At 36.3% G+C, this 22,258-nt stretch overlaps 2 protein-coding genes across 2 annotated transcripts in view; both read right to left on the bottom strand.

Moving 5' to 3' along the window:
* The window catches only part of LOC100179721 (sushi, von Willebrand factor type A, EGF and pentraxin domain-containing protein 1), a 17,891-nt gene extending 10,828 nt beyond the window's left edge, over positions 1–7,063 (bottom strand). The window contains exons 1-12 of the mRNA XM_009859994.3: positions 6,875–7,063; positions 5,669–5,712; positions 5,282–5,335; positions 4,924–5,032; positions 4,373–4,443; positions 3,760–3,816; positions 2,984–3,097; positions 2,306–2,482; positions 1,695–1,871; positions 1,437–1,619; positions 837–1,028; positions 342–521 (exon numbers count right to left, since the gene is read on the bottom strand). Coding sequence (XP_009858296.1) covers positions 342–521; positions 837–1,028; positions 1,437–1,619; positions 1,695–1,871; positions 2,306–2,482; positions 2,984–3,097; positions 3,760–3,816; positions 4,373–4,443; positions 4,924–5,032; positions 5,282–5,335; positions 5,669–5,712; positions 6,875–7,014 — 1,498 coding nt within the window. The 5' untranslated portion in view covers positions 7,015–7,063. The remainder of the gene's footprint in view (positions 1–341; positions 522–836; positions 1,029–1,436; positions 1,620–1,694; positions 1,872–2,305; positions 2,483–2,983; positions 3,098–3,759; positions 3,817–4,372; positions 4,444–4,923; positions 5,033–5,281; positions 5,336–5,668; positions 5,713–6,874) is intronic.
* Positions 7,064–8,602: 1,539 nt separating this feature from the next.
* LOC100182586 (multidrug resistance-associated protein 4) overlaps positions 8,603–22,258 on the bottom strand; it is a 28,173-nt gene continuing 14,517 nt past the window's right edge. Inside the window, exons 20-33 of the mRNA XM_026834078.1 lie at positions 21,919–22,120; positions 21,106–21,252; positions 20,417–20,496; positions 19,806–19,956; positions 18,850–18,969; positions 18,363–18,491; positions 17,586–17,674; positions 16,596–16,790; positions 16,042–16,200; positions 15,103–15,192; positions 14,869–15,041; positions 13,909–14,014; positions 10,745–10,879; positions 8,603–9,749 (exon numbers count right to left, since the gene is read on the bottom strand). Of these exons, the coding sequence (XP_026689879.1) occupies positions 9,618–9,749; positions 10,745–10,879; positions 13,909–14,014; positions 14,869–15,041; positions 15,103–15,192; positions 16,042–16,200; positions 16,596–16,790; positions 17,586–17,674; positions 18,363–18,491; positions 18,850–18,969; positions 19,806–19,956; positions 20,417–20,496; positions 21,106–21,252; positions 21,919–22,120 (1,908 nt within the window). The 3' untranslated portion in view covers positions 8,603–9,617. The remainder of the gene's footprint in view (positions 9,750–10,744; positions 10,880–13,908; positions 14,015–14,868; positions 15,042–15,102; positions 15,193–16,041; positions 16,201–16,595; positions 16,791–17,585; positions 17,675–18,362; positions 18,492–18,849; positions 18,970–19,805; positions 19,957–20,416; positions 20,497–21,105; positions 21,253–21,918; positions 22,121–22,258) is intronic.

The raw sequence follows: 22,258 nt of genomic DNA, 5'->3' as shown, positions 1-22,258 counted from the left end.
ATTATCGAATCCTGATTCCGCCCATCCCTAGGTTTTTTTTTACACGTGATTAAGCAACTTATACTAACCCCGGGTATAAATATTCACACCAAAAATAGTGTAACTTTAAATTAAAGACCTTAAATAATTTTAATAAAATATAACGTAAAATTGGTTTTAAACTACAATGATATGACTGCTTTACCATTTTTTAAGAGAAGGGGTTCTTATTTTCCAAAAAGTTTTCAAGTTTTATTCAAAGGGGGGGTGTCCGGACCCCCGTGACCCCCCACCCTTGTATACGCCCCTGCTTTAAACAGTATAAGGTTTACCGAAACAATTTTTTTTCCAATTGAGCTCACCTGCTACGCAAGTCGGTGCAGCGGCTGGAACCCAGCTTCCTGAAGTGCATGTTAGTGTGGCAGATCCCGAAATACTGAATGCTCCTGAACAACTGTACTGTACTGTTTCCCCCTCGATATAAGGTACTGAAGCTGCCGGTTGATTTCCGTTTGACCCGATGATTGGCGGAGCCGCACAGTCTAAAACCAGAAGAAACAATTTTTTTCTGCTTTGTTTGATGCTTTCTATTTTAGCTAGGTACTTTCGTGGGGAAATAAAAAACGCTAATAAAATGAATGAATTATTGAATAGGCGGATAAGGAGTATATAAGAGACAATCAATTAGCCTTGACAGTCGTTATATAAACATGGGTGTTCTGTTTCATATACTTCCTAAGTTACCACGTATGTAACTTTGTGGGTGACTTTTGGGGGGTCTTGCTTCCTTCGATTTTCGAAAATATGCATATGTTTCAATACATACATAACATACTGAAATGCTTTTTTTTCTCTACCTCGCGTACAACTTGTCGGTCCAGATGGGTATACCCATGCAGGCCCTGCTCCACAGTTGATCGTTGCCGACCCCTTGAGACTGTAACCTGGATTACATGTATAGGTGGCGGAGCCACCAATCGCGACGTTGGGCACGGAAGCCGTTGTAGGAGTGAACGAGCCAAAAGCAACTGTTGGGACGGTTGGACAAACTGAAAACGAAACACAATTAATTACGAATTTGCAGTTAGTTTATTCTAAATAGTTATAGCATTTTGAAGGAATGTATGAAACTTGCTTTATCCTCGCATGGCGGTAAAGCGACAGTTGTTATAACTCGATGTTCTGTTTCATATGCACCTCGTGTCTGCTTTTATGAAATACAACGTATTGGTAAATTGCGTGTTTGTTGTGTACTTGTTTTTTTTCTGTGTGGTTGACAATCTGGAAAACCTGTAAGTGGCCACTGGGTTTGGAGTAAAAGCAAGTCTTTTGCTAAGAAAAGACATATACGCCCACAATGATAGCAGCGACAGGCCTCGAACTTATAACCTCTAGGTTAGAGAAAGGCTCCCTGACCACTGTGCCACGGCGTAGCAGGACGCAATAAATAAACTTACCAGCTGACGAGCATGTGGGCGCAGTAGTTTGGGACCATGTGTTTCCAGCCATACACTGGTTAGAACTGCTTCCAATTAAGGTGTAACCCGTGGCACATGTATATTGGACCATTTCGTTTAAGCTGTACGATGGTTTGTTTTGGGTATAAATTCCGTTTGTGATCGCTGGTGGTGGACCGCAGCCTGTATAGGGCACATATGGTTTAGAACTCTAGATCTACGAATCTACGAAGATTATAATGTATAGGCATTACGTACCATCGCAAGTGGGAGCAGATGTACTGCTCCATACTCCACCAGCAAGACAGTTGTTGGTGGTTGGTCCTACGAGTGCTGGTTGGGTTAAACAACTGTAGGTTACAGATTGTCCTATATTGAATGTTGTGCCTGGCGGCGCATAACTGAGTCCAGGTCCAGTTGGTGGGCCGCTGCAAGCTGAAATTTTGTTTTGAGTTATTTATGTTTAACGCTGCACAGCTCACAGGTAATCCTTTAGCTGGTGGCCACCTGAAATTTTGGTTTCAAAATGTTTCTTAGGTCTTACTAATACCCACTGTATAATTTTTTTTTTTAAATAACTTGGGCGTTGGTGAAAAAATAAGGCTATAACGTCTAGTAACTTATGTAATATGCCACTATTGTGACGTAACATACCGCGATTGTGACATAATAAATCGTTAACCTTATGCAAATCAGACGAATTACGGTGACAAAGCATGTTTTCGCGCATTTTAAAGTTAATTTTCGACAGGAACGCCCGACTTTTTTGAAAAAAAATTTGACAGTGGATATCAGTAAGACCTAAGGAACATTTTAAAACCAAAATTCCAGGAGGCCACCAGCTAAAGGATTACCCAGCTCACACTTACCCTTGATACAAGTTGGAGCCGCGGGTGTCCAGACTTTAGTAACTTGGCACGTCAATGTGGTTGCGCCCGATATTGTGTAACCTGCTGAGCAGGAATACACAACTGTTGCTCCTGCGTTGAATGTGGTACCGGTGGGAGCATACGAGCCAAAACTTACGGTCGGAGGAGCGCTACATACTGTAAAACAAACCGTTTAAGTTAAGAAGTTGAAATGCGTAAAATTATATATAGAGAGCATTGACCTGTCCTAATGGAAGGTCTCTTTTTAGATTTAAAGTTGTAGTTTTAGTCATAAAAACTAATAAGGACTTATTTGCGTGTAGTAACCCGCGAAAACAAATGATTGTTAAATATTTAGTTTTTTTTATCGTGACAGGTCAACGAAAGGCGTTATAGCATGTGTTATCCGGTTTTACAAATCTAATGGCTTTCGGACAAAGCAAATATAAGAAACCACCATTTCTGTGTGCTTGTTTTTCTGGATTTTTGTTAATGACTGACAAAGACCACTTGGTTGGAACGATTTTCGTTAGGCGTCTTGCCTAAGAACAATATACGCCACCATAGTAGCAGCAACGAGCGTTGAACCCAAAACCTCTACGTTAGAGTAAACCGCACAAATCACTGTGATACGGGGGCAAAAATATCCAAACCCGTTACAGTACAAAGTATACACACCATTTTCGCAGTTGGTCCCAGTAATTCCAGCTGGGCACGTGCACGTGTATCGGTTGTTATGATTCGAACAGACTCCACCGTTCATACAAGGATTAGATGCACATTCGTCAATGTCTGATAATACATTGTATTACAATAAACTGTATGTAACTTGCTTTAAAGGTATCAAACATTTTTTTTAAATGAGAGTTAAGAATGATTTCATTTAATACGAAAATGACGATGCCATATATAAAGGTAAAATATATTTCTCTATTACTACTAGTGGTTGGACTTAATTTTTGCTGGTTACGTTTTCGTTGCACCAGATCATCGGAGTTAAGAATGTGTTTTTAAAAAGGGTATTTAAACAAAACTACCTAAGAAGTATTAACATTATGATAATCACTGTTGTACTAAAAAATAGCATTCTTTACAGGACTTTATTTCTTGTTTTTTCACGCGACTATGAAATATGTCAAATATACATATATATAGTAGAGTGGGAAAGATGGGACACCTTTAACACATAATATCTAACTAGCCTGATCGTGTTTTAAACAATTAACCACGGTCTGTGGAAGTCGTGAAGATATGTACGGTTTTATAATTCATCGTTTCTTGTTAACTACCAAATGAAAAGAGAAAACCAAACGAAAAGGTGTCCCATCTTTCCCCACCCTACTATACTGTTATGTCAAAATAAATCTAAAAGCAAACATTTTTTTTTCATAAAATCGGGTATATAACATCATATAAGAAATTCAAATAATTTATGTATATGTAAATTTGTATACCTTTACACTGAGGTGGATTAGTAAATCCGGGAGGGCAATTCGTCCTTTGTCGAATAACTAGAAAAAAATAAAATGTTATAAAATATTTATAATATAGGATGGGCTACCTATTAGGCAGATTTTTTCAAAATATTTGTTTTAAAAGATTTGGTATATATATATGTATGCGTAAATAATGTGTATAATCTGTATACAGTAATTTTTTTTGAGAAATTTGGGGTGCCTCAGGTACAGTGTTAAGCGAGGTCGTTTTTGTAGAAAATTTTGACACTTTTACAGTATTAGTGTCTTTTTTTGGAGGGGGTGAGGGTAATGGGTTAATTGTGGCCTAAATCCTAGGGCCCATGCTGCGGGACCTTACCCACATAGAATAGAATAGTATTAGTGTCTTGCCCTTGGACACATACGCCTACAATCGTAGCAGCGTCCTGCCTTATTGTATACCTGCAATTTCTGAGCTAAAGACAGGCGTATAGCTAAGTGTTACGGTGAGATGACAAAAAAATGTCTACGCATTTCAACACCAACATCACTGAGTGTAGGTGATTTTAACATGGCATAATAATACACAGTACATAGCAGCCTTACAAGAGAGCATACTAAATTAACCTACTGTAATGAGAGGCTTGGAAACATGTGCTTGTCAGGTTGTTCCAGCAGCATGAATGTTGAAGGCACCTTTCTCTATATAAAAATAAATATGTTTTATTAATTTTGGTATGTATATAGTAGAGTAGGGGAAGATGAGACAACTTTTTAATTCTATTTTCTTGACCCATTTGGTAGTAAACAAAAAACATTCGAAGAATTGTAAAACCGTATACTCACGACTTCCATAGACCATTGTTAATTGTTTAAAACACGAACAGGTTAACAGCAGCCTATGGGAGTCGTGTGGATGCGGTTTTAAAAATTCTTTGAAAATGTTTTGTTTACTACAAAATGAGACGGGAAAATGGAACGAAAAGGTGTCCCATCTTTCACCACCCCACTATATTATATTCTATCGTACATGGGTGAGGTCCTTGTTAGACGAGCCAAGATATAGACCAGATTTTGCTCAGTACTCCCAATACCCACAGTATTATCACGTATATTAATTAACAACTGTGTAAAGGCTTAAAACAAACTGGTTAAAAATATTTTTTGCATAAATGTACGTACACGGTCATAGGAGGATAAATTCTTCCGCATCTTGCAAATCGTGGTACACATGTTCGAATAAGCATGTTGCCTGTGTAACCAGGTTCGCCTCCCAAATGAAGTAAATTGGCTAAAAGTTGAATTTACACGTTAACGCACAAAAAGCTATTCCGTTAAAACGTGAAAGAATAAAAAATAAATTTTATTTAATGCGGTGGTATCTGAATACTGTACAAGTAGGATGTTTATTATTTTGATTCCACGTCTTTGTAACTGAGTTAACGTTTATAATTTCATGCGTAATAATAATTAACGTATGTGTACTTCATACCAACTTAGCAAGTTTATATTGTGTATGTACTCGTAGCAGTAAACTTACATCCAGTTTGTGATGGTCCCTTTGTTGGTCGGAAACCCATTGAGAGGATGGCCTCTAAAAAAAAAACTGCATTAACGCCAAGAAACTCTAAATTAAACAGGTTTTATGAACGATTAATGTAACTTGTTTAGGGGCAATGACAGTCGTTATAACATGGTTGTTCTGTTTCACACACCTCGTGCTCGCTTACAAGTTACGCTGTATGTAACTTTGTTGAAGTGTTTATTATTTTTTTTGCGACATAACATTCCAAATAAATGAAACATCCTGCACAGAGGCATATTTATAGACACATAAGTAGCCGGGTTAAGCCTTGTACCAGCAACCTCCGGTTTAGAAGGAGTTACCATGATGCATGTATGTAACTTTGTGGACAACAATACATACCTTTGCGATAACATTGATTGTTTGCATCATCAAAGCAGCAATTTCTAAATGGATAGGGGGAATTTTAGTTAGGTTTCAGTAAAATTAACATTTCTTTGTAGTGGGCAAGAATTAAAGCAAAAGATTTAGGCAAGTTTAAATAGTTTTCAACGCTAAGTCGTATTTAGCCTTTGATGTGTGTTTTTACACATTGTGTTTAAGTTGTTAGACGTTGTATAGTAGGGTGGGGGAATATGGGACACATTTCATTATATTTTCTCGTCCAATTTGGTAGTAACCAAAGAACATGCGCATAAATATAAAACTATATCCTCACGACTCGCACAGGGCGTTGCTAATCGTTTAAAACACGATCAGGATATTTGGGTATTATGTGCTAAAGGTGTCCCATTGTCACCCACCCTACTATATAATGTGCTAATAAAAATTTGATATAAATTAATTCTTTAATGTTTGAGCGTTTAAAATATATATACTTTTAAATATATGCTTTGTGCCCGGTGGCTGGTAATTTTTTGGTATGTTTTGTATCAATAAATAACGTATTGTGACTAAAAACTCGATTGCCCTAAACTTGTTCTATTTTGGGAAAAGGGTGCTTTAACCAGCACGACTTTAATGTAACTTTGTAATATGTAAAGCATAATGTAAATTTAAATGCCGCAGTAAGCTTTAATCTTCTGCAAAGGGCGCACGAACGACGCGGTGGGTACTTAGCCAGGCTAGGACGAAGTCGTCGTTCATAGTAAAACCAGTTTCCGCTGTAACCAGTCTCCGAGTATCGCCTTGGCTTGCCCCGCAGATATGGCTACGCGGCTGTGCGGGTCCACAAAACGCTTCTCTAAGGGTCACGGCGCCGAGGTGTTCCTGCCACGGTAATTTTGCCCCGCGGCTAGAAGTTCAATACGGCGTATTTTTTGCTCGCTAAACGATGCAAACAGCACAGGGCGTGTCATGCGCCCATTTTTTGCCAAAACGTATAATATTGAACATTTAATTTATATAGGCAAATGATAATTTCACACTAATTTAAAAAATCAAATTCGCTTCCATTTTTACCGCGTCGTTGTGCGTACGTAAACTGATAAGCAAAGTATGCCTGCAAGGCATTTTTCCAATCAATAAATAAACATAAAAATTAGCATACAGTTCTAATCTGTATTGTTGCAGTCACGATTTTAAAATCCCCCCCAAAAAACAACTTACGCCACCAAGCATCCAACTTTAGAACTTGCACGGCAAGGCTTTCGAGAATATATGTCTTGGTTACAGGTCAGCTGTCCCAACGCATATTCCAAGGTCGTCAACGACACAAGCAAAACTAAGAGTAACCCTAGGCGCGCCATTTCGCCACTGTGAACTACTGCGCGTGAAAATTAATTTCTCTATTCGAAGAGAATGATTTTGGTCCAGAGTTATAAACGCTCAAGGTCGGCGGGCCGAAAAACGGATTCATAAGGCGAGTGATTCGTTTGCAAAAAAGGCATAAAATGACGATTTGGGTGTGACTTCTATACTGATGACGTCACATATCAAGCTGCATATATGCCTAAGCAATACGTGGAAATAGAAATTCACGGTAAATAATTATTTTCAAAATTGGTCTATTTTGAATATGGGTATAAAGTGACCGGACCATTTACAACTTAAATTGTAGTACGTAACACTTGAATGAATGTCATTCATTCATTCATTCATTCATTCAACACTTAAAGTGAATACATGAAAAAAAGATGGAATAGCAGATATAACTTCATAGGCCATGATGTGGTAATATATAGAGCAATAACACGGTAGAATATGCTAAGTTTTTGCTACTGGAAAACCTACATTAAAGTTACCCATCATACCAATAACATAACGTTTAAAAAAAAATAGTTGTCGGGCAAGTTTTGGCACAAGTTGTATTCGCTACCTGCATTGTGTACATCTGACCGGAAAACGTGGCCGTGCTTTTGCATGGTTTCTATTGTCAGTGCACATTTACGTATCAACTCGATCCTTGCAAGAGATTAAATTTGCGACCTGAGAAGAATGTGTTACCGCAGGCATGGTGTAGTTATATAGAACGCGAAAGCGCCGGTGATCTGGCTCTAAGGAAAGCAATTATCTGGTGACATTGCGTTAATGAAGACGCACTGTAACACGTAATGCTACGGATTAAATTACCAATTATTCTGTCTTTCTGTTTTAAGCTGCTAATAACCCAGGTCGACCTTTACGTTTAACAAAATTAATTTTTCAAATGATTTGAATAAATCTGCACCAGAATTAATGCTCGACCGTGCAACGGAGGCAATTTTTATGGTTTGGGTTATAAAATAATGAAAATGTTTTTTCTTTATCATAAAAAAGTGGTAATGGAATGTTTATAAGCTCAATTTCAAGTTCAATACGTCAATGTCGTAAAGTAAGTAAACAAACTACGAATTCTCATACAAACTGTGGCGCTGGGTACAATGAATGCGACCTGCCTTAGGGCCCGTTACACGTAAACGGTGAAGCATCTGTTAGCCCAATGTTAAGCTTCAATACCATATTCAATTTCTTAACACAATAATCGAAAACTGTTATTCATATAGTAGGGTGGGGAAAGTGGACCTTTACATTCTATTTGGTAGTAAACAAAAAACATACAAAGAATTGTAAAACCGTATCCTCACAACTTTCATAAACCGTTGTTAATTGCTTAAAACACAATCGAGATATTTTGATATTATATGCTTATAAGGTGTCGGATCTTCCCCCCACCCTACTATCGTAGGCATACGGAAATAGTAGTAAATTTGCATAGTAACTAAACTGCTGACTGAACAACACATAGCAAAGTACGTTATAAATACAAATAATAATTGATGTACTTACATGTACGGTTTCCAAGTAGCAAAAGCTTCTCTGGTGCTGTAACATTTCACCCATTCCGGGCTTTTTGTATTTTTTTTTATTTTTTAATTAACAACGAACAAAAATGTCAAGTTTTACTCACTATATAAAAAATAAATTAGCAAAGGAACAGAAATGGCAGTATTGCCGCTTAGGATCAAGAATACATCTATATACCATACAGTGTGGGGGACACCTTTAGCATATAATATTCAGATATACTGATCGTGTTTGAAACAATTAACGGTCTATGGGAGCCGTGAGAATACGATTTTATAATTCTTTGAATGTTCTTTGTTTACTACACCAAATGGGACGAGAAAATAGAATAAAAGGTGTCTTATTTCCCCCACCCTACTATATATAATGCTTTAGTTATTAATCGGCTGTAATGTGTATTTTTAGTTCACTAAGTTACTCGACAGTACGTTGTAAGTGGTACAAACGTTTCTTGTGACTTATATGAACGTTCTGTTGTGTAGTATGAGGTATAGAAGTTATTGCTGTTCCATATAATGATAAACATGGTACTGTAGGGTAAAATGGGACACTGTTGAGAGTTGCGACGTTAAAGATATATAGTTCCGTACATATTTTGTGTGTGCTCCCAAAATAGGACGAAAAAAAATAAAAACGTGTGCCATTTTACCCCACTCTTCAACATATATCAACATTTGGAGAATTTTTAAAGAAGGATTTGAAATAATGTGTGTATAAGGTGATGGAAAAATGCTGTATATGGAAAAAGGTAGCTGATCAGTACGTGTGTATGTGTGTGTGTGTGTGTAAAGAAGGGGAAAAAATGGAAAGTATCAAATGCGGTAATTTGACCGTTTTAGAAAGTACTGAAATTGGATATATTACACGATTGGCTACGTCGAGACACACTGTACTTACACTTGCTAGAAAAAAGGCGTGTTTAAGAAAAAGGGCGATAGTAACAAAGTACAAGATTGCCTAACACAATAAATTAAATACGAACAAATAAATATAAGTTCCAAAAAAACCAACGGTATTACACAAAAAGCTTAATGGTATCTTTTGCCTGTATTAAGGGATGATCAAGTTACATGTTCGTTTCAATTTCCAGGTGATCGTAAGACCCAGGCACGGGCAGGTACCGTGAAAGGAACGACCGTCTGTGGTCAGGTACACCGTTCTCGGGGCTTGTGTTATTATCGTGCGTAACGCTGTGTGCCTGCGGAGATCATAAGGTTACATTTGCGAAGATTATATTAGTGTGGTTACATTTATGTGGACATGGCAAGCAGTTTCTATAAACATTGGTTTCAATACGCGTGAATACAGAGGCACTAGGTTTTTTTCATCTTATCGTCTGATTTGCTATCGTTGTGAGATGGGGTAAAATGGGACATGTTTTCTTGCTTATTTATCGACTTACTTGCAACTACTGTATGGTTGGGGTAAAATGGATTTTTTTTCATTATCTTTTATCGTCTCATTTGCTACTATTGTATGGTGGGGTAAAATAGGACATGTTTTTTTATTATCTTTTGTTGTCTTATTTGCTACTATTGTATGATGGGGGAAATATGGGACAAGTTTTCATACAATTTTAACGCCTTATTTGCTACTATTGCATGGTAGGGTAAAATGGGACATGTTTTCAATCTCTTTTATCGCCTCATTTGCTACTACTAAACAAAGAATATTTACAGAATTATACAACCGGTGCCACGCGCCTCTAAAAGAGCGTTGTCAATTGTTAAAAACACGTTTAGAAAATCTGAGAATTAAGACCTAACAGTATCCCGTCTTCCCCAAAGAACTATATGTTAGTACCACCCGTTTGGCCACATATGTTTATAAAATGAACGCATTATTGTTTCTTTATATAGCGGTTTTAATGCGCGTGAATACAAAAACACTAAGTCGTAATATAGTAGGGTGGGGGAAGATGGGACACCTTTTCGTTTAGTTCTCTCTTTTCATTTGGTAGTAAACAAAGAACATTAAATGAATTATAAAGCCGTATCTTCACGACTTCCACAGACCGTTGTTAATTGTTTAAAACACGATCAGGCTATTTGGCTGTTATGTGTTAAAGGTGTCCCATCTTCCCCCACTCCACTATAATATAGTTTTAAAAATGACGTTATCAGTAAAAATTTACTTTACTAAGCTATCAGTAAAAAAAAACGTTATCAGTAAAAATTTAATAAATCTGAATACCTTCGCTGCTATTTCTCTCAAGGCTTTTGCCTCTGACCGCCCTGTAGCGTCGACCATTTGGGTAAAAATTCCGTCTTCCTTCCCCAACAAAACATGCGGTTCGTCAAACTCTATTAGGCGACCTTGGTCAAGAATCTGTAAATGCAAAACAATATCGAACAAAATAATTCAAAAAAGTGTTAGTGCAAAAAATGTTAATGTATTTTTGTAAAATAATTATATTTTTATTAGATTTTTGTTTGCAGCGTTATTTATATGCGTGTCTAGCTGCAAGTTATCGCTAGAATAAACGATTTAGCCCGAGTTGTAAAGAATAGTGCGGCGTATTGCTTATAATGAACCAACCTCGTAAAAAAATTAGTATTTAGACAGATAAACTTAAAAGTAGTCTGAAATGTACCATCAAAGTTAGTAAAACGACTTTTGAAAAATTACTTTTTCGTTGATATATTTTATTCAAGTCACAACGATAAATTAGATTTCCATTCACCATGACCGTGGACCAGGGTTCTTATACCAGAGATATGTAAATTAAGGTTCTGGCCCATAAGGAAATCATTAAAACATCAGTACATATAGGCAGAAATAGTGTTCGGGAAATGCGCTAACTCTGGCCTAAATTTCGCGTGGCCTGGTGAGCCTTGCCATAATAGAGCCTCGCGTATGAGCAAACCGGTATTTTCAGGGTCAGAATTCCCTGTGCACCGACATATTTATTAACATACACGTTTCGATATTAAATCCAGCAAAAAAGTGTTTAAGCTTGTATTAATGCTAAAGGGGGTCATTTTCAATCACAACAGTATTTCTAATTATTATTTATATTTCCCCCCTCAATTTTATATTAAACTATATAGTGGGGTGGGGAAAGATGGGACACATTTAGCACATAATATCCAAATAGCCTGATCGTGTTTTAAACAATTAAGAACGGTCTATGGGAGCCGTGACCATACGGTTTAATAATTCTTTGAATGTTTTTGTTTACTACCAAATGAGACGGGAAAATGGAATGAAAAGGTGCCCCATCTTCCCCCACCCTACTATATGTCTGTATATGTAAGTATGCACGGTGACTTTTCAAGCACCATGTACAACAGACAGAAATGTAGCTGGGAGTGCCATTTGCAGATTATACCAGCGGTGGAAACGACTAAGTTGGAGTGGTCATTACCGCTATTAGTGACACGGGTGCCGACATCTCTTAGCGGAAGTTATCACATGTGATTACAGCATGATCACCACAGGCGGTTATTTATAGCGGACAAATGGACCCGTGTTATTGTAAAGTCTTGGAATGTGTTAAAACTACGTTTTTTTCTAGAAAATGTTAAAAACTAGTTTAAAATTACGTTTTTTTCTGGCATACGTTTAAACTAGTGTAATGTTAGTCATTTTTCTGGAATATGTAAAAAAAAAATTGAAATGTCACTCGCTTGTCTGAATTATGTTAAAAACTAGTTTAAAATCAGTCACTTTTAAAAATATGTTTAAACTAGTTTAAAGTCAGTCATTTTTTCTAAAATATGTTTAAAAAAAGAGGAACAATTGTAAATATTAGGGTAGAAATGAATTTTGGGCAGAAAATGCAGCAGCTAAACATGCAATGACATGAAAAATAGATTTGATTGGATTACGTTTAGAGTTTGGATTAACATATAAATTTGGCCATTGGTTGAAAACACGTTAATATGAATGATATCATACTTTATTCTCACGTGGCTGGAGAACGACAGTCGTTATCACACGGGTGTTCTGTTTCATACATTTCGTGCTAGCTTGACGAGTTACCAAGTATGTTTTTATGGATAAATATTATTTATATTTTACATTTTTTACATTTTTTTCCTGTGTGGCTGATAGTTTGGACAACCCATTAATAACCACTGGGTTGAAGAAATCAGGCGCGTTTAATTATAGTAGGGTGGGGGAAGATGGGACACCTTTCACACATAATAAGCAAATATTCTGATCGTGTTTTAAACAATTAACAACGATCTATGGGAGCCTTGAAGATAAAGTTTTATAAAAAAAATCGTTGAATGTTTGTTTACTACCAAATTGGAGAAGAAAATAGATTAAAAAGGTGTCCATCTTCTTCCACCCTACTATATTATAATGACGTTATGTTTGATATTCGGGAGGACAATATGAGCGAATTATTACATTAAATACCATATGATAGCAAGCACTGCGTATTGCTTTAGATTAGGTATGATGTGATATAAAAATTAAGCAAAAACAACGAATTAGTGAAAATCTCGCGTTAAAAAACCTCAATGTTTCTGTACTAGAAACGAGTCTTCAGTTTAGAGTCATTACGCATTGAATCTGCAATAAACGTTATAACCTATGATATAATACAGTACTGTAGGGTAAGCTGGCATACCTTCTGCACATAATATTCCATATTTCGTAATCGTGTTTTAAACCATTAACAACGCTCTTTATAGTAGTGAGAATATGGTTATGTCATCCTTTGAATTTTTTGTTTACTACCAAATTGGTCAAGAAAAAAAATGAATTTAGTTAGTGTAGGCTTTTATACCTCCAAAATTATATTTTAAACCGCTAATCTGTGATCTACAGTGATCTATGAAACAGGTTTTAGAGTTAGCAATGTTAAAAACCAAACTAAAATACATAGTTTAACATAAAAGTTAGCTTTATAACATAGTGGGATGGGAAAAGACGGGGCACCATTACCACATAATATCCAAATATCCTAATCGTATTTTAAACAATTAAAAACGGTCTATGGGAGTCGTGGGGTACGGTTTGACAATTCTTTAAATATTCTTTGTTTACTACCAAATGGGACGAGAAATAATGAAAGGTGTCCTATTTCCTCCAGCCTTACTGTAGTTATATTTTTAGCACCCGTTTATCACGCGCCCAACAAAACACACTAAAATAGTTTTTAATGCGGTAGGGTGGGGAGAGATTAGACACATTTTCGTTCTATTTTCTCGTCCCGTTTGGTAGTAAACAAAGAACATTCAAAGAATGACAAAACTGTATCCTCACGACTTCTATAGACCGTTGTTAATTGTTTAATTGTTTAAAACACGATCAGGATACTTAAAGATTAAATATATTTTAAAGGTGTCTCATCTTGCACCACAGTACTATAATAACATTATTTTATACCAAGTTTTTTTTACCATTACACGGTCCGAATCAATGATCGTATGCAATCTATGTGCTATGGTGAGTACAGTACAATGCTTGAAACTGTTTCGAATCGTCTCCTGGATCAGAAAATCAGTCCTGAAAAAATAAAATTAATAAATATATAACAAAAATAAAGACAAGTCATGAAAACGTTACCCTTTTAAAATACTGACAAGTACCAAGCCCATTTTATTCAATTAAATCGCTGTTATACGCTATAGTTATAAAATATAGTAAGGTGGGGAAAGACGGGACATTTTAAGCACATATTAATAAAATAACCTGGTCTTGTTTTTAACAACGGTCTATAGGAGTCGTAAGAATATGGTTTATGTTTCTTCGAATGTTTATTGTTTACTACAAAATTGGACGAGAAAATAGAATAAAATGTGTCCCATCTTACCCCACCCTACTATACTGTATAAACCACACGTCCAAGCACTCTTTCAAGTCGTAGAAAAATTATCCCCTATAACGGCCTTACCGAAACGTAACAGAGCGATTTGATTGGCTATAAATGGGGATAGCTGCGTATCAGTCTAAAAAACAGTTAGAAATTGCGATATTTTTTCACGGCAATCGGGCGGGGATTTGGAAATACTTTTCAATTAGTAATAATCGTGTTTAAGATAAACCTTATTAGTTACTGTCACTATAGCGGGATGGCTGCGTACCAGTCTGTATTTCTATTTTTTTTATTGGAAGGGAGGTTTTTTTATGTATGGCTGATAATTTAGACAGTCCATTAGTGACCAACGGGTTGGATCAATTGCCGTTAAGTATCTTGCCCAAGGACACATACGCCTACAATGATGGCAGCGACAAGCCTTGAGCCCATTACCTATGGGTTCAACAAGCCTTGTACCCATACCGCCCACTTTGCCACGGCGCAGGACCTGTATTTCTAAAATACGCTAACGTGTTTCGGCTCCACAGCGACGACTACCGACCTTAAATCGACATTAGCAGTTGCTTCGTCAATGATCAAGACTCGATTCTTCCGCAAAACAGCACGAGCAAGGCACACCAGTTGACGCTGCCCGACGCTGAAGTTCGAACCGGATTCAGCCAGTTCGGTGAAAAGCCGAAGCGGCAGCTGCTCGACAACCGGTTTAAGCTGGACCTGACCGGTTTAAAGTTAAAAGGTTAGTTGGCAATTTCGTATATGCACATAACACTCAAACCTGCTCAAGAGCCGTCCATACTTCGTCGTCCGTGTACAATTGAAAGGGGTCTAAATTTTTACGCATGGTGCCAGCAAATAGGATTGGATCCTAAAAAAAGCGCACAATTTAAATACCTTGAAACTAACGAACGCTGCAAAGAGTTGTTGAAAATTCAGAAAAATCACGTTTATAATAAACACAAACGTTATTTTTAAACGGATAACTATAACTGTATTTCTAGCTAAACTCGAGTTTGATAAAAACCACCTATTAATTCTATTCCATAAGTAAGGTCCATGTGCGGTATGCTTAAGGTGTAAGTTGGAGTTGTCCTAGTGCCGCAACTCAAACGATAATATTTTTTAATAAGTAAAACGCAAAGTTCCACATTACACTGGCGCCGTATAATACAATATTAGCACACATGCATGTAACGCTATAACCCAGAGGTAACTGGTTCAAGTCTCGACGCTGCTACCATTGTGAACGTATGTGTCATTGGGCAAGACACTTAACGAAAATTGCTTTAACCCAGTGGGCACTAATGGGTTGTCTAAATAGTCAGCCATAAAAATACACACCCAAAAAGTTACATACGTGGTAACCCGTAAGCGAGTACAAGGTGTATGAAACGGAACATATAACGACAGTCGTTACCCTGTTACCCGACCACGCGAGGATAAAGCAAGTACATTCAGTCAATCATACAGAATATAGTGCTTGGGTAAAATATTTATACAGTAGCGTGGGGAAAGATGGGACACATTTAAATATATTGTCTCTTCCCATTTAGTAGCAAACAATAAACATTTAATAATTTATAAAACTATATCCTCACGACTCTCATAGACCGTTGTTAATTGTTTAAAACACGATCAGGATACTTTTATGTGCTAAAGGTGTCCCATCTTTCCCCACTTTATTATATTATACAAAAACACTTTATTAACTACTCACTTGTGGTATAATGGAAATAGCTGATCTCAAATCCGTAAGACCAAGCTCTGATACATTGATACCATCTATCATAACACTTCCTTTGCTGTATTCGTTCAAGCGGAATAAAGTGGATATTAAAGAACTCTTGCCCGCGCCCGTGCGGCCGACGATACCGACCTAAAAAATATTTTTAACATTTAAATAAAGAAATTCCTTTTTTGGCATAATCAAAAAACAAACAAATTCTGAGTGTTATCAAAATTTTGGTCCATTATCAAAAAAAAAATCTACTTTTTATGCATAATAGTGATTTTTTAATTTAATTCAATGAACTATTTTCAGATTTTAACTTAATAAAAATTAAGTGCAAAATAAAATTTAATCCAGCTATTTCGAAAATCTACTTTTCGTACCAACGTTTCAACGTGCGGCATTCAGAGGCGTCTTCGTCAAGGTAAAATAGGTTATAAAATTTGTTCGCGACACGTTCCTCTTAATTAGATTTAACCACGAAACAGTAGCATGAGGTTACATTACGGTCAAGAGAAAAAAATCCAGTCATACAAAAATACCTTCTCATGAGCTCGTATGTTTGCACGTATGTCGTGGAGAATATCGGGCCCACCTTTGTAGTGAGCGTATGAGAGATTATCAAACGTCACTATGCCGTACTGCGGCCATCCACGTGGCAATGACGAGCCCTCGACCTCATGCGGCGCTTCGGGCTCAATTGCGTAATATTGCTGGATCCGTTCGACCGATGTCATCTGAAAAAGTTAGCGTATAAGTATAAAAAATACGAAAAAAGTTTGTAAAAAAAACTGTGGACTATAAACCGGCGATGTGACATAGTAGTTAGCGCGCCTGCCTATAATACAGAAATAATGGGTTGAAGGGTCGTCGCTATACTATACCGTTGCAGACGTATATGTGTCCTTGGGCAGGACGCTTAACAGGAATTCACTATTGTCTAAATTTTCAGTTATACAAAAAAAAAAACAACCACCACAAAGTTACATACCTGCATGGTAACTCATAAGCGGGCACTAGGTGTATGAAACAGAACACACGTGTTATAACGATTCCCAGCGCACACGAGGATAAAGCAACCTTGACTCGCAGTACGATCTTACTCATTTTTTTTGCGTTTCGATATTTAAAAGCGTTTTGTGTTTAAATAACCCAATGATTACTTATCCGTTACAATTAAACTCGAACACCACACATTTTAAATTTAGCAACTCGCCTGCGAACATAAGAAAAGAATAACATATTTTATTAAACACTTGACCGAACTATATAAATGACCAAAGCAATTGAAACACTAAGAAAATATTACATATAGTAGGGTAGGGGAAGATAGGACACCTTCAACACATAATTTCCAAACAGCCTGATCGTGTTTTAAAGAATTAACAACGGTTTGTGGAAGTCGTAAGGTTACGGTTTCATAATTCTTTAAAAGTTCTTTGTTTACTACAAAATGGAAAGAGAAAACAAAATGAAAAGGTGTCCCATCTTCTCCTACCCTACTATCCAGTTAATGTTACGACTCGACTTACTAAGTTTTCGACCTCAGCACTTTGTCTGGTTCCCCATTGAAACATTCCCATGAGCATGATTGCATACGTCAACGTAAGACCAACTTTTCCTGTTAAGTCATGATTTCAGTAAAAAGTTGTATATATAATAATATAATGATAACTTTATTTGTCTGTTTGATTACGGTAGCGAAAATTTAGACATACTTTAAAAGAAAAAAAAACAGGACATAGCGACAAAACAACAGTTGCTAAAACACGCTTACAGTTGAAAATATATTTATATTTATTTAATAGAAAATAAGCGTGGTCACTATACCTAGCAGATAAACAAGCCATTTAGGTTTAATTGTTATAAAGTTAAACTTCTAATAGAAACAAAAGTCCGCGTAAAGGCATGTTGCCGTGCATACGTTGTAAAATTCAAAACGCTGTATATTAAGTAGTTTAACTTAAACGGGTATGTTATCACAATTCTTAAATGAGTATGTTATCAAAAATCGAGTTTTAAAACTACTACCAGTTTCGAAATACAATCAAAATTAATATAGAAAAACAACCATCCACCAAGTTACATACGTGGTAACCCGCAAGCAAGCACGAATTGCGTGAAACAGAACATTCGTTTAATATATATAAGGACTATGGTTCCCCGCACATGTGAGAATAAAGTTACATTCATTAATTTCATTCATTAAATAAGTAATTACAGAACTAGGGGCAATGGACCAATTCCCAGATCCCATGGGGTGCCTCGCCGTATGACCCCATTCACCCATATAGAACAGAATTACATACCTGCATCCACTGCATTGATGGAGGAAGTGAGGATTGAGAAATAAGCGACACAGCCGATAAATATGGCGCAAATCGCGTCCAAACGAACAGCCAACCAGCGGGAGCCAGTTATAAAGAGAAACCATGCAGCTGTAATGGATCAGGGATTTATTAAAACGTATACTACAAAAAAAACGAAGGTAGCGCTGCGCCACAATGGATGTCCCCTCTGATCTAGAGGCTACGGGTTTAAGGCTCGCTGCTACTACCATGATATGCTACTTTCTTATAGTACCTCGTAAAATAGCTACATACGTAAAGTAACTGGTAAGTGGGCGCGAACAAAACACCTGTGTCAAAGAACTGAGTTTTGAAATATATGGTGGAACGGTGTAAAATACAAATGTACCACTATTTAAATTCGCAATACTCACTCACAATGAGAAATCACCGAAACATCTGCATAAAAAGTGACTTTTTAGCCCATATAAAATTAAATGTTGCTTACAACTATGAAGGTCTTGTCGGTTGTTGAATTCTTCTTCAAACCTATCCTGCATGTTGAATGCTCGTACTGTGGTTAGTCCTTGTATTGTGTTTGATACGTGGGTGAATACTGGACTACGACCTGAGCATAAATGGGTGGTTAAGCAGATATTGCTGTAAAATCAGCAGAATTCAAGGTTTTATATTATAGCATTCAAAAAGTGTTTCTTAAAATTAGGCCTGCTTAGGTTTAGCGACCACGCTTATTTTTTTTAAATTAAATGTAAATATGTTTTTACTTTCAGCATGTTTTGTCACTATATCCTGCCTTTTCGGTTAAAATATTTTTTAAATCTTCGCCACCGAAATCGAAGAGACAAATTAAAGTTTTTATTATTAATATGTTACCACAAAGTAACTTTAAATGTAGATGGTTTATTTTTGGAGGATTTTTATGTTCTAACAACTGGGGCAATCCATAGTGACTACTGAGCACTAAGTTGGAGCAATTTCTGTTAGGAGTTTGGGCCAAGTCACATAAAGGCACACACATAATGTTTCCATACACCATACAGTGGCCCTGTGGGGCCTTTTAACCTCCCCTCGCCTAAAAGAAAGCACTCAACCACTGTGGCATAGTTCCAGGCATAAAACATAAAACTACCCGCCGCCATAGCACAGTTGGTTAGCGCGCCTGCCTCTAACCAGAGGTAATGGGTTTAAGGCTCTTTGCTGCTACCATTCTGGGTGTATGTGTCCTTAGGCAAGACACTTAATGGCAGTTGCTCCAACCCAACAGTCATTGATGGGTCGATCAAATTATCAGCCACACATAAAAAAAACAAAAAAAATCATCCACAAAGCAAGATACATGGTAAATCGTAAGCCGACACAAGGTGTATGAACACCCGTGTTATAACAACTGTCGTTTTCCGGCCACACAGGAATAAAGTAAGTTACATTCATTTATTCACTTACTTGCGCCTTCCATTCGTTTAATATCACGAGAAGTCTTGATGTAATACTGACGCAACCATATAAAGTAGATGGAGAGAGGTATCACGATCACAATTACAAAGTAGTTGATCGTAACAGACAGAATAAGAATACTGAAGATCATGCAAAAAATCTGGACAATGCAAAAATCACAAGTTGAACCAATTTTCTACAAGTTTGTTGCTAGTATCTAAAAGTTTACTATGAACCATTTTAAGCAACAGTAAATGGGAATTTTTTGTGTTTTGTGATACGGTATATTGTGAAAAAATAATTTTTAAATTTTTTTTGTTTGTATTTTTAATTTTTTTTGTTTGCATTTTTTATAACAGACGGCAAATAGTTAAAAAATGTTAAACAGGCGGTATATTAATACCTTACAAAGAGGCAATAGCTTAAATAAAAACATCTATTTAAATACATTGGCAAATTTAAAGCAAAAAAAAAACCAATGACAAAAGTTTTTTGTACTATGCATAACCTAACAGAAACACTTTACAAAGCTACTTTAAGTTTAAAAACTATGGTCTTGCTGTTTTTTATTTAAAATATAAAAAACAACCTATTTTTAGGTAGAATTATCAGGAACTTACATAAATAAAGTCCATAAAGGTTTGAGGTAGAAGCTCGTCAACCTGACCGAGATCTTTCGAAAATCTGTTCAAAATACGACCTGGAAAATATAATAGAAGTCAAAGAGTCTTCGTGAAAGATATGTCGAGTTTTTAAATGGGTATTGTAACATATATTTATATATATATGTAATTTGTGCTATAATCAACATAATGTAATTATTTCTATAACATATAGTAGGGTAGGGGTTAATGAGAAATCCTTTTATTCTATTTCCTCGTCCAATTTTGTTTCAAACAAAGAACAGAATTATAAAACCGTATCCTTACTACTCTCATAGGTCTTAAATGTTTAAAAAACGATCAATTCAGAACATTTGGATATTATGTGCTAAATGTGTCCAGTCTTCCCCCACAATACTATATGGGCCTATGTAATTTGTGCTATAAAAAAAAAGTATGTAAGTTATGTCATTATAAAGAACAAATTAAAAAAGAAAGGACAAGAATGAAAAATTGTTTTTGATTACAATAGGTTTACAACTCAGTGTGGCTGATAATTTGGACAGCCCATTAGTGACCACTGGGTTGGAGCAATTGCCGGTAAGTATCTTGCCCAAGGCCACATACGCCAACAATGGTAGCCACATCAAGCTTTAACCCCATTACCTTTGGGTTACAGGCATGGCGAAAGACATGTTATTACTTACCAACAGGATTGACATCAAAGAAACGCATGGGTGCATGAAGGATTGCATGGAACATCTTATCATGCATAAGGATACCACTCTTAACACAGTAATAGAACTGGGCAATGGAACGTGTGTAGAGTAATACTGTCAGCAAACCTATAAGGCCTGTGTAAAAAAGCAGCTTTAAAACAGTTTACAAGTCAAAACACCCAGTTTGTATACATTATCCAGCCAGTTTAACAGTGTATTTTTTTAGCTAGTACAAAAAATGAATTATTGACAAAATATCTTTAATTTAAATTATTGGCAAAAAATCATTAAAAAAATCCTTAATTCCTACTTATAACTAGTAGCGTAAAAAGGCAACGTAAGAAATAGTGGCAGAATTGACTGAAAAATACTATTTAAAAAACAATATTGGATGGGTGGTTCCACAAAAAAATACAACTTTGGTCAAATTTTGAAAACTATAATAATAATAATAACTTTGATTGGTCTCTTCAATTACAGTAGCAAAGATTTAAAAATATTTTAAACAAAAAGACAGGATATAGTGACAAAACAACAGTTGTTAAAACACGCTTACGGTTAAAAACATATTTACATTTATTTGAAAGAAAATAAGCAAGGTCGCTACACCTAGCGGACATACGAGCCATTTATTTTAATTAAGTTTAAATTCTAATAGAAACAAAAGTGTGCGAAAGACACGACCCCTACAATGGGGGGAGTCGGCTCTAAAGAGCATTGACCCAAAGATTGGGCCCTGATGGAAAAAGAAAACCCCCAAAAAGAACCAATAGTTCACAGTGAACAGTTTCAGGAACTCACCTGCATACACAATGATATAAAATTCATCATTAAATTCTAAAGCTGGAATGGCTGTTGTTGTTGTGTTGAAAACAGCAGAAGCACTGCTGTTAAACAGACTGGTAGATGATGCAAGTGTAGTGTTGAGTGGTAATATGATCATTTGAGAATAGAAAATCTCAGACCTTGTAGCCCTAGGGGATAAAATGGGTAAACTATGACACTTTTAGGAAAAAAAATTCGAATTTATAACGAATATGACGAATTATTAAAGTAGTACTAATGGTATTTATCTACAATGACAATTTCTCCAACCCAGTGGTCACTAGTGGGTTTTCCAAGTTGTCAGCAATACATAAAA

This window comes from Ciona intestinalis, chromosome 4, assembly GCF_000224145.3.
Source record: "Ciona intestinalis chromosome 4, KH, whole genome shotgun sequence".
NCBI classification, from domain to species: Eukaryota; Metazoa; Chordata; class Ascidiacea; order Phlebobranchia; family Cionidae; genus Ciona; species Ciona intestinalis.
Note: the sequence above shows the minus strand (reverse complement) of the source record. Positions and strands in the feature narration are given on the sequence as shown.